Source organism: Colletotrichum gloeosporioides, assembly GCF_011800055.1.
Source record: "Colletotrichum gloeosporioides strain Lc1 chromosome Unknown consensus_52, whole genome shotgun sequence".
NCBI lineage: Eukaryota > Fungi > Ascomycota > Sordariomycetes > Glomerellales > Glomerellaceae > Colletotrichum > Colletotrichum gloeosporioides.
Genome location: NW_025544697.1, coordinates 147,371 through 159,061, shown reverse-complemented (window position 1 = coordinate 159,061; position 11,691 = coordinate 147,371). Strand labels below are relative to the sequence as shown.

The window sequence follows — 11,691 nt, the reverse complement described above, 5'->3', positions numbered from 1 at the left end:
TACTATTATATTATTATTATTACTTAGTGTTTTTTTTAGTATATCTAATATAATAAACTATAAATATATACTAACTAGTAATAAATTATAAGTAACTAAATATTATTTATATAGTAATAGATTTTTACTTAATATTATAAATAAACTAAGCTATTAGGGGATTTATTACTCTAGTTAACTACTAAAGCTATTTACTCTAAAAAATCTATATTAAGTTTCTTAATATATTTTTATATTACTTAGAGTTATATAAAACTTATATTAAGTAGATATATAAAGCTATACTATAAGTCTCTTCTTCTATTCTTTAGTAATATTATTTTAATCTCTTATAAGATTTACTAATTAATTAGTATAGAGATAAAATAATTAATTAGGTTAGTAATACCTCTATAAGTAAATTAACTACTATAGAGGTATTAGATATATACCTTATATCTCTATTATATAGTTATATATTTAAATACTACTATAACTATAATAATTAATAGTAATTAAGGTATTAGCGATAGGTTTAATGTATTTTGCGTGTAATACGGCAAAATACGCGTTATAGCATAAAATTAGCTTTTTTTCATGTTTTTGCATAAGCGGGGAAAAAAAGGGGGGGCGGACGCTGTCAACGCAACGGACTATACCGAATTCTGCGCTCAAGGCAACCTCAATCTTGAGTGTTGTCCGACCCTGCAGGGGTCCCATTCCGCCAGCACCATCAGGGTGCATGTATCCATGTGACCTACTCGCGAACCAGCGGGCAGGCATCCCCATGCAATCTTCGATCTCCGAGCACATTCTCGGCGGAACTCTACAAGCTTCTCAAATTCGCTCGCTGACGTTGCATTTGCAAGTGCGTGGAATGTTTATCGGATTGTCAATTGCCTAGGCGCACAATCGTACCTATAGCAGAAGCTACCTTATTAGCTGCATGCAGAGTAAGGTAGCGCGCTGAGTTGTTAGGCTTCACAGTCCACAGCGAGAGTGCGGAAAAAGAAAACAGGGGGAGAGACTTATCAAGCTTCCAGGGCAATGTATTGGAACGGGGTTTAGTGGGCCCACTGGATTTTTCGGCGTTTTTGGCGTTTAGAGGTCAGATTACTAGCCCCCTTTAAGGGGCGAGAAGTTAGCTTAGATATTATTATTAATCCTCATAGATTAGAAGCAGAATTCACTTATTTTTTTTAGTGGATTTTTAAGCTTTTAATCCTATTCTTTTTATTTTAGATCTATAAAGTAAATAAGAAGTCTTTTCCTTTCTCTTTTAAGATTATAGGCTTTAAAACTATAAAGTTATATAGCTATAGTAGCTATATACGCCTAAAGGTATATATATATTACTACGTTATATAGCTTTTAGCTACTAAGCCTATAACTATTTTAATAATACCTAGAAGTAGATTCTTTCTTCTTTTAAACACCTATAAGAGGTACTAAAGAAGAGCCTACTTTTATACTAAATAAACAGATTAATATGATATATATAATAACTATAACTATTATTACTAGCTATATAATACTAAGAAATATAATATATTAATAAGAGTTAGGTAGTTATTTATAGACCTAATTTATAATAAGCAGAGAAGTATAATAGCTAAGTATAACTCTAGTAGTAGGAATATAGAAATATAAAAAAACCTTAAAAAAGACCTTAAAGGTATTATAGCCTATATAGTAAGAAGTATTAGATTTTTATTTATTTTTACTCTTATTACTCTTTAATATTATAGACTATTAAGGTTAGACTAAATCTACTTAATAAGCCTTCTAAACTAATAAGAATATAAAACTTTATAATACTTAGATAAGATAGCTTCTAGGAACTAATAAGTTTACTATAGAAGAATAGGATAAATCTGCTATAAAGCTATTAATAGTCTATGTAACCCTTAATAGATTAATTAATAGAAGCCTAAAAGAAAGAATATAAAGTTAACTATAGAAGCCTAAGATAGTATAGCTAATTAAGCTTAGAACTAATAGGAGTAGAGGTATAATACCTACCTACTTAGTTATACTTTTTTCTCTTTTCTTTTTTATTATATTTTTAGAAAAAGTAATAATAATACTTAAGATTAGANTTTTCTTTTTTATTATATTTTTAGAAAAAGTAATAATAATACTTAAGATTAGAAAGATTAACACTTTTAATTACTTAAAATAATAACTTATATATTTACTATTTTAATTATTAATAACTATTATAGCTAAGATATAGCTTAAAACTACTAGGGAGATATTATATAAAGATATCCTAACTCCTTATAACCTCACTACTAGAAATAAGCCTACTAATATATTTAATATTTAAACTAGAGCATTTAGGAATATCTAAGATTAAGCTAAAGTAACTTTAGCTTCTAAAGATAGCTTACTTAACAGCCCTTCTAGTTTATAGGCCTAAGTTACTAATATTAACCTCACTGAGGTTAACTATACTACTAATAATACTTACCTCTATACTAAAGCTAATAGAAGTAAGGAATAAGCCTCTAGTATTAATCCTTACTATACTTTAAGCAATAATACCTATAAAGTCTAGTAGTAGCTTATAGCTCTTATTAGTAATACTTATTTTATTTCTATAGACTAGTTAATAGGAATTATTAAATAACTAATAGAGTTATACCTTTAATATCTTATACTAATTATAATAAATCCCTTCCTAAATGAGAATACTCCTATATTTATAAGTAATAATATTATAGATTTTATTAAAACTTATAATTCTTAGTCTTATAAAGCTTATTAGACTAATAAGGATAAGCTAATAAAGGTCTACCTCTATAGTCTTAAAGACTTAAGGTAAGGTATTAAATTACTAATTAAAGACCTTAATAATTAGGAAGCTACTAAAGCTACCCTTATTAACTAGTATAATATTATAGATAAAAGCTTCTATTAGGACCTTAATAAAGAGCTTTAAGTAATTAAAGATAAGCCTCCCCTCTCTAAGATAGATATTATTAGTATTATAGCTTTCTTTAATTATATTAAGGGTTTATACTATAAGGTTATTATAAGGGAACTCCTAAGGTATTAAAACTAAAATCTTATTCGCCTTATTTATAGGTACTTACTAAAGGGAACTATTAAGGCTACTATAAAGGCTCTCTCTTATAATATTATAGACCTACTCTAGAAACTTTAGCTAAGTATTAAGCATATAATTATTAAATAAGTAGCTAGAGAGACCTCTTATATATATATTAATAGAAGGAAGGCTATAAAAGTAACTACTCCTCTCTTAATTACTAGTCTTATTAAACTTATTAACTAGCCTATATAAGTTACCTATATTTAGTAGTAATATAGTAACTTAAAAGCAGTAAACTTAGATAAAGTTACTACTCTTTAAGAGTAGATATACTAAATATCTCTTAATAATAAAGATACTAAGGAATAAATAAAGGCGCTTATAGCTAACATTTAGAAGCTAAGTATAAATATTAGCTAGCAGCTTAAACTAGTATAAAATAGTTATATTATAGATATAAACTAAGTATTTATAGTATAAGGGAGTTATAAATAGTAAAGAGAGGCTAGCTAATTTATAAGCTTAACTACTATAAACTAGATATAGTATAATATACTTAAGATTAGGGGTTACTACTCCTATAGAATAAATAGATACTACACAGCTAAATATAATATTATAGATAAGTTAAGGAATACTAAGGTAGTATACTACTTAAGGGGATAATATATTAGCTCTTATACTAATTATAATATTATTTAAGATAATATTATTAATAAAGGATAGAAGAATTTAATACCTAACCTAGCAACTATTTAAGCCTATATCCTCTAAAGTAAAGTATATTTTTAGTTAGAAGTAATAGTGAAGTAATTCTATAATAAGTACTACTTAGAGTAAATACCTAGCCTAGAATTATCTATCTATTATTAAGAGGCTATAGTTATAATAAATAAAGCCTAGAGAGAATAAGAAGAGGCTAGATAATAAGTATTAATAACTACTATTAATTATATTAATATTAAGTACGCATATAGCTATATAGTTAATATTAACTATATAAGAGATAAAGAGCTAGTAGAGGTTAACGCTATTACTAGAATAAAGAATAATAACTTTTAATATACCTTATATAATAACTCCTTAGTAAGAAAGGTTTACTTTATAGACTAGATCTCAACTTAATAAGGCGTTATACCTATAGGAGGTACCTAAGTTGAGGAAGTAGTTAAAGATAAAATAATTATATAGGTCTTTTTATAACCTTAGCTATAAGGACCTACTTACTACGAGGAGACTAAAGAACTACACTAAATAACCCTCTTCTTAGACTTAGAAGAAACCTACTCTTAAGCTATAGCTCTTTATAGCAAAAAGTAAATAGATAATATCACTCTACTAGAATAGTTTCTCTTAGATAACTAGCTAAAATATAGATAACTTAAGTTCTAATATATAACAGTATATATAGAGTGATATTAAGACTAAGTATATGTTACGCGTAGGCGTAGGTAAAAAGATGTAATATTGCGATGCCTCTTCTAAGGGATTCCTAGGAGATTTCTCTGAGGAATACTCTAAGTATTTCCTAGGGAAATCTTAGGGAAATCTCCGGGAAATCTCTTAGGATTCTATATACAGTTTCCCGGGGAAATCCCGGGGAAATCCCGGGGAATTCCGCGCTTAATCCCCTCTGGGAAATCACGGGGAAATCCTGAACCATGGCATAACAATTGCCCCTCCACAAAAAGAGTGAGTTTCGTCCACGAACCTCAACGCCAGCGAGCCGTTCCAACAGGGGGAAATTGTAGTGAAATCGCGGAGAAACGGTAGTGGTAGCGACCACACGATTTTGCGAGGAAATCGCGGCGAAATCGCGGGGAAGCGATGGCGATTGCAATAGCGCGAGTTGGCGGGGAATTCGCAGCGAACCTTGTGGAGGAACGGTGGCGATGGCGATGGCGACCGTGCGGATTCAGGAAGTTCGTTGACGAGCCTTCCCGGTGGCGTCGTCGAGCGACGGTTTGAGTGGAAGTCGTGGCGAAAGGGCGGAAAATGTTTGCCCGGACCAGCGCTGCTGGTAAGCGAAGTCGCTGGGCCAGCTTGGCCGTGGGAAGTGATGTGGGAGAATTCGAGTGCGGTGAGGTTTACAGGAGAAGAATACTAAGAGCAAAACTACGCAGAAATCACGAAAGAAATAAACCATCAAGAAAGCAAATCCTGCGAAATCCGTCTCATTTCGCTTTCCGTATCTGTCTACCTAATCCGGCCCGTAGGCTTCTTCCTTCCTGTCGATGTCACCGCGTGCAAACTTCCGCCTTGACGTAGTCCCCATGTGTTCATTTCTTGGGGGTGGTGAACATCTTGGGCTTGGCCCGGCTGGAAGCGGCGGCGATGCCGTCATCGTATTCCTCGTCCGTGATCTCCAGGAATTCAATGAAGTCGTCGCGGGACTTGTTGATCGCAGCCCAGGCCAGGACGTCATCGGCCGCAGCGCGGCGAAGGGCCTGGTAACCCTTGGTCTGGCCGAAGGAAAAAGAGGCGAAAAGCATCCAGGACTCCTCCGCGATGTTCTGCTCACGAACCTCTTTCATGAGCTCCTCGTCATCGGCGTCGCAGGCGAATCGCAGCTTGTTCTCCTTGGCCCGGCGGACGGAGAATTCGGCGACAAGGGCGTTGCTCTTGAGCAGGTCAATCAGGCTCAAGAGGCTGAAGTCGATCACGAGGGACTTGGTGTCTTGGAGGGTGGAGAGAATCTTGTGCAGGGTCGCTGCAACCAGCTTGTAGTGGATAACGCCCTGAAAATCGAGCGTGACGAGGTGAAGGTCCGCGCCCCAAGGGAGGAGGTAGAAGAAGTCGGGTTCGATTCGAGTACGAAGCGAAGCGATGTTGTCGCGGAAGGTATTGTTCAAGTGTCGCTGCCAATCGAGAAGGCGGTCCTTCTCCTTGATCTTCTCGAGCGCGGCGTTGGAAGCGCTGGGGGCTTCGGCGGTCTTGTCGGCAGCGGCGGTCTGGGGCGTGGATGGGAACAGGACGCCCCGGCCGACGGGCGTGTCGTCAATCTCGTTGAAGCGACGCTTCTTGCTGCCAGAGGCCTTGGCCGACTGCATGAGGGCAGCAGAGTACTCTTCCGCGTTCATCTCCTGGATATCCTTGCCAAGGAGAGACTCCCGCAGCTTCTCGGGCACGTTCGGGTTCTTCTTGATGAGGCTCATCAGGACGTCGTGGTACTTCTTCTGGTCGAGGTCCTTGTTGGTGAAGTCCGCAGTAGCCTTGTAGATCGACTCAACCACGGCGAGAAGGTGGTTGATGTCCTCCTCCTTGGTGTACTGGCCGCGGCTGTTGCGCAGGCGGGCACTGCCGGGAGTGCGGTTGCCGGTGGGAGTGGGAGCCATGCTGGGCACGTCGTCGTCTTCTTCTTGGGAATTCTCCGAGAAATCCGACTCGTATGAGGAGTCTTGAGCGTCCGCGGAAAGGTCGGAGTCCTCTTCAGGAATTGAGGTCTGAGGCGCGAGGTTAGCGGTACGGGCGCCGGGCACGGGAGCTGGCGACCAGGGAATTGGGCAGGCTGGCCAGTTCTCGAGGACTGGGAGTGTCTCGTGACCCTTGGTGAAAACGATGTTCGGCTGTGGGTTCTCCGCGTAGACTTGGCGAGCGACGTTCACGTCCTCAGAAGTATCGAAGTAGTTTCGCGACCAAAAGATGGTGAACTGGATTTGCGAACGCTCAGGGTCGGAATATCCCAGCTGGACGGCTTGGCGGCGGTAATTGTTGGCCCAGGCGGGGTCGTTCTTCAGGAGATTGGTGATGGCGGATCTGGCGACCTTGCCGTTTCTCAACAGCTCTTCCTCGCCTCCGTAGATGCAGATGGCGCGGAAGTATCCCTCGAAACTGAGGTCGCGGGGGTCGCGATTGCGCTCGAAGTAGGGGTAGTACTTGGTGCGGTAAAGATGGTCCTTGGACGGGAATTGATGTGTAAGGTTTGGGACAAATCTGAAACGAGGCATATCTCGTTGAAGGCTTGGTGAAAGTAATGACCGTGTCGTGGGCGCGTTCCCTTCTTGTAGTGAGGGGGCAACGCGGGCCGGTGATGGTGAAGAGGAGAAGGAAAAACAAAAGTTGTGGGCGGTCGAAAAAAAAACAAAAGGTGAAAGGCAGAGGGCGTGCCGTTGCTAAAAGTGGGGCTTGGCGCGCTCTTTCTTGGAGATTTCTCGAGGAAAGAGCTGTTCAGCGTCGTCGTGCCTGCCGTTGTGGTGTTGAGGCTCTCAGAAGGCGCTGTTCAGACCGTGCAGTTCTATTGGCCAGCGGCCAGCCTGCGCGAACGACGGGGCGCTTCCCCAGGAGACGATCCACTTTGTCGATCTGGACGCACGGACGCCGCTCTTTGGTTTCCCGGAGAATTCCCTTGTCCGTTGTTCCGGGGAAATCCTGGTGAAATCCTTTCAGATGTGTGCAGGCGGATTGTTCCTTCGCTGCGCCTTGGTCTGCCTCTCTTTCTCCGATTGTCGGCCGGCAATTCCCCTGGTTCCAAAGAAGGGGATTGTTCGGCAGATGGAATCAAAATGGGTTTGCTGCGGTCGCGTCTGGTTTGTGCTTCCGCAAGTTGTTGTTCGAACGATTCAACTAACTCATTGGCTTCCATAGCGTCCGCGTCCATCCACACGTTGTGGAAATGCGGGAAATCCTTCCACTTAATCAGATACTGCGTTTTACTCGATCCTCTACCTCGACGGAGAACGCGCTTGTCTAGGATCCTTTCGATCTCGTAATGCGCGAACCAGTCCCTCCATTCGGCTTGCCTTGGGTCGTCTACATCAACCGGGATGGCTGGTAGCGGCGTTCTGCGGAAGGGATCGTCCTGCGGGTTCGTTGCTGGGATGAGATACGCGATCGAAATAACTGGGTGGACGTTCATTGTCGGTGGGAGGTCCAACCGATACGCCAGCGGTCCGACTCGTTCGAGCACTTTGATCGGTTCGGTGTACTGGGGGGATGTTTTTGGCGACGGTTTCCCTGGTAGCCGATACCCTTTTCCGAGGCGGAGATGTACGAAATCTCCCGGTCCGAACACGATATGTCGATGTTCTTTGTCGAAAATTTGTTTCATATGCATCTGCCCCTCCGCGATGGAGATCTTCGCTTCCTCCTGGAGCAAGTCGCGGTTGGAAATGATGTTGACATCGCCTAAGAGGTCTAGTGGCCCGTTGGTCTTGAAGCCATACACGAGCTCGTTGGGGGAGCATTTGATTGTGGCTACATATGCGTTGTTGAGGCTGAATTGGATAGACACGATGCCGTGGATCCAGGTTTTGTCAGGGAAAGTCATACACCAGGCTCGGAGGCATGCCTCGACCGTTTGGTTCTTCCTTTCGGACTGGCCATCGGTCTGTGGGTGGTATGCCGTCGAAAATTTCAGCTTGGTGTTCATTTCCTTCCACAAAGTTTGCCAGAATTCCGACAGAAACTTGGGGTCCCGATCTGAGATGATGCTGCGGGGAATTCCCCAGTTGCAGAGCATGAGCATCTTGATGAGGACCGACGCCCATTCTGCAGCCGTGTACGAGGTGTTTCCCGGCACAATCATGGTGGACTTGGAGAACTTGTCAGTGACAGTCATCACCGAGTCGTAGAAGGCAAATCCTGGTAGTTTCCAGATGGTGTTGTCGGCGGAAACCTCAGGTAGTCCTGTGATGAAGTCCATTGTGATTGTGTGGAAGGGAATTGGGGGTGTTATGATGGGCTGAAGGCTGCCGATCGGTTTGCCTCTATCCTTCCCGAGTGGTCCACATACGGGACAAGTTTTGCGGTATTTCTTGATCTTGGTCATCATGTTGTTGATGACGAACTTGTCTTGCAGTTCGTACCACACTCTCTTGTCACCGTAGTGCTGGTTCTCGTCGTGGGCGGCTGCGATGAGGTCTTGAGCTACTTCGTTTGGAACGCAGAGTTTTTGTTTTCCGCTGGTTTCCACGAAGTATAGCAGTCCTTGGTCCAAGTTGAAGGGCAAGTGGAAGTCGGGGTCTGCGGTTTTCAGCATATCGATGTATCCCTTCCACTTGGGCACATCTTTGTATCCTCTCCGGATACGCTTGCGCATTTCCGGGGAAATCCCCACGTCGGTGGACCAGTAAATGGCGGACTCGTCCCATATTTTGTCGAGCTGTCCTGGTTCCTCTGGGTCTGGATGATCGTTGCCTGATGGAATTCGAGAAAGCATATCAGCCACTACGTTCGTGACTCCTGGGATGTGAATGTATAGGAGTTGAAACTGGCAAAGGAACTCTGCTGCGAGAACCAGGCGGAGGTTGGCTCGTCTCCGGTCCGTGGTGAACAGCGTTGTCTGCTGCATAGCCCCGGCCGTGGAAGCATGGTCCGTTAGGACGATGGACGGATTTTTCCGGGCGGACTGGACCAGCGTGCGGGCTTTATGGATTGTCCAGACCAGGCATGAAACCTCCAGCTCGGTTGGCCAGTATTTTTGCTCGGCGTTGGACAACGATCGGCTGAGGAACATGATAGGTTCTACTGCCGTTCGTGGTATCGCAGTGCCTGGCTTCCATTCCGTACCACGCTTTAGGTGGAACAGCATGGCTCCAAAACCTCGCTCGTGAGCAGCATCCAGTTGTATGAACAGCGTACGGTTTGGGTCATGGTGAAATAGAGCACTGGCTTCGATGAGCGCTTGCTTGACGTCCTCAAACGAGTCTAGTTCCCCTTGAGTTGGCTGGAAAGTAGTGCTTTCGCAAAAATGTTTCCTGGCGGACCCGGTGTGCTTCCCTTGACGTCTGCCTTCTGCTAACAAGTTGGTTTTGCGGGTTTGCAGCGGCTCATTGCGGGCGCTATATCTAGCCACAAGGTGACGCAGATATCCGGTGGAGCCCAGCCATTTCTCCAGAGAGGAAAGATTCCTGGGGAATTCCACAAGCTTAAGGGCGCGTACTCGATCCTCTGTGTTCCAAAGGTTGAAAGCATCCACATTGAAACCAAGTAGTTCGATGGATGGGAAACCGATAAAGGACTTGTCTGGCGAAAGAGTGACCGCTCGTTCCTCCAATACCTTGAAGACTGCCCTCAAGTGGGCTTCATGCTCATCCTCTGTTTCGGAGGCGATGACGATGTCGTCGATGAAGGCCCAGGCGAAGGCTTGGAAGTCCCTTAAGAGGGTGTCGATGAAGCGCTGTGCATGGGCTGGAGAGTTCTTAAATCCCATGGGCGCTACAGTTGACATTTCTTGTCCGCGATGGCTGACCATCGTGAGTCTTTCTTGGTGCTCCTTCTTAACCGGAAATTGATGGAAGAACATTCGGGCGTCGACTTTGGTGATGTATTTCTTGCCTCTAACCTTCCGGATTACCTCCGATTGGAGGGGCAAGGGGTAAGCATCTGGGATGGTGACCTTATTCAGGGCTCGGAGGTCGACGACCATCCGTCCTTTCCGTTTCCCGTCAACTGTCCTCCATACCACAAAGATGGGAGCGCCGAATGGTGTGGGAAATTTGACCCATTTAGCTTGTCCGCGGTCATGCATGTCGTCCATCTTTTCGTTGATAAATTCCTGGTCTTCTATTCCAACCGGGAACGGTCGTTGGCCGATCTTGTGTTCGTGATAATTAGGGATGAGGGGAATGGTCATTTCCTCCTCGGGGGTGACCTTGATAGGTCCTGTGAGCTTCCAAATGGAAGGGAAATCGGCAACAATACGGTTCATGCGTGTAACAAAAGCATCATCGCGATTAAAAACAGTTACTCCTTCCGGCGTGTGCTTTCCTTCGTGTTCTTTATTTTGTTTGATGCCAATCTTCTGATCTTTGTTGAGGTGGTCCTTGAAGATATCCTCGTCTCCGGGTGATGGTTCGTTTACCGGAGAAATCTCCGGGAAATCATCCGAAGTGTTTTCAGAAGTATGGTTTATGGTGTCCCCTGGTTCTGCGTCTAAGAACGCTGCCGTCGACATGGTGACATCTCCTTCCAATGGTTGGAGGGTTCCCAGTCGCTGGTTTTGCTGAATCCTCATCATTTCTGAGGAGTGATTGGCAATAAGAACCAGGGAATCTCGACCCACTACGGTGTTCATTACGCTGCCATGCTTGGGTCGAAACAGGAGCGACTCTGTTTTAAACCCTGCGCCGCGTAAATGGGGACCAGCGCTCCTGAGCGGGGCGGAATTGTCATGTTCGTATTTGCTCGAGCGGCGTGGTTCCTTGGCGAACGTTTGGCGAAGATGATGGCAGGAATCTCGAGATTGTTGCACGCGCTTATGCGGATCATTCCTTGCGAGTTCAGAACGTCAAGTCCATTGTGAACGTTGAATTCTTGGCCGATTAGTATGCCTGCGCCTAGGCGTTTGACAACCCATCCTTCTAAGTGAAGGACGGCGGCTGCTGGAGTGCCGTTCTGCATTCCTCGAACGTACAAGTCGAAACTGGCCCAGCCGAGTGTTTGAACTTGTCCTACACCGGAGAGCTTCTTCTTCTTGCTTCTATCGATGGTATGCCCCGGGATTAGGAGAAGAATATCCTCCCGGATGACGCATCGCGAAGCTCCGGTGTCGACGCAAGCCTCCATCTGTGGACCATCTAAGCCCAAGTTGGTTTGGATCCTTGCGTAAGTGGTATTGCACGGGATATCGTGGGGGTTTTGAGCATTCCATGGCTTGCTTTCCAGAGGTCGTTGTTTTGGGGTAGTGATGATCGTATCCTGGCAGGTTGAACAGTGAT

General features: G+C 43.5%; 2 protein-coding genes across 2 annotated transcripts; both read right to left on the bottom strand.

Annotated features, from left to right (window-relative positions):
- Positions 1–7,416: 7,416 nt before the first annotated feature.
- On the bottom strand, positions 7,417–9,323 carry GCG54_00008376 (Transposon Tf2-11 polyprotein; the record flags this gene model as incomplete). Its single annotated transcript, XM_045408343.1, has 3 exons — positions 7,417–7,495; positions 7,603–8,247; positions 8,515–9,323. The coding sequence occupies 3 exons, from the start codon at positions 9,321–9,323 to the stop codon at positions 7,417–7,419; spliced, it is 1,533 nt and encodes a 510-aa protein (XP_045263033.1).
- A 531-nt stretch (positions 9,324–9,854) lies between these two features.
- GCG54_00008375 (uncharacterized protein) lies at positions 9,855–10,061 on the bottom strand (the record flags this gene model as incomplete). The annotated part of the gene is made up of 1 exon (XM_045408342.1): positions 9,855–10,061. A coding segment is annotated over one exon (207 nt), but the record flags the coding sequence as incomplete, so codon positions are not given.
- Between the last annotated feature and the right edge of the window lie 1,630 nt (positions 10,062–11,691).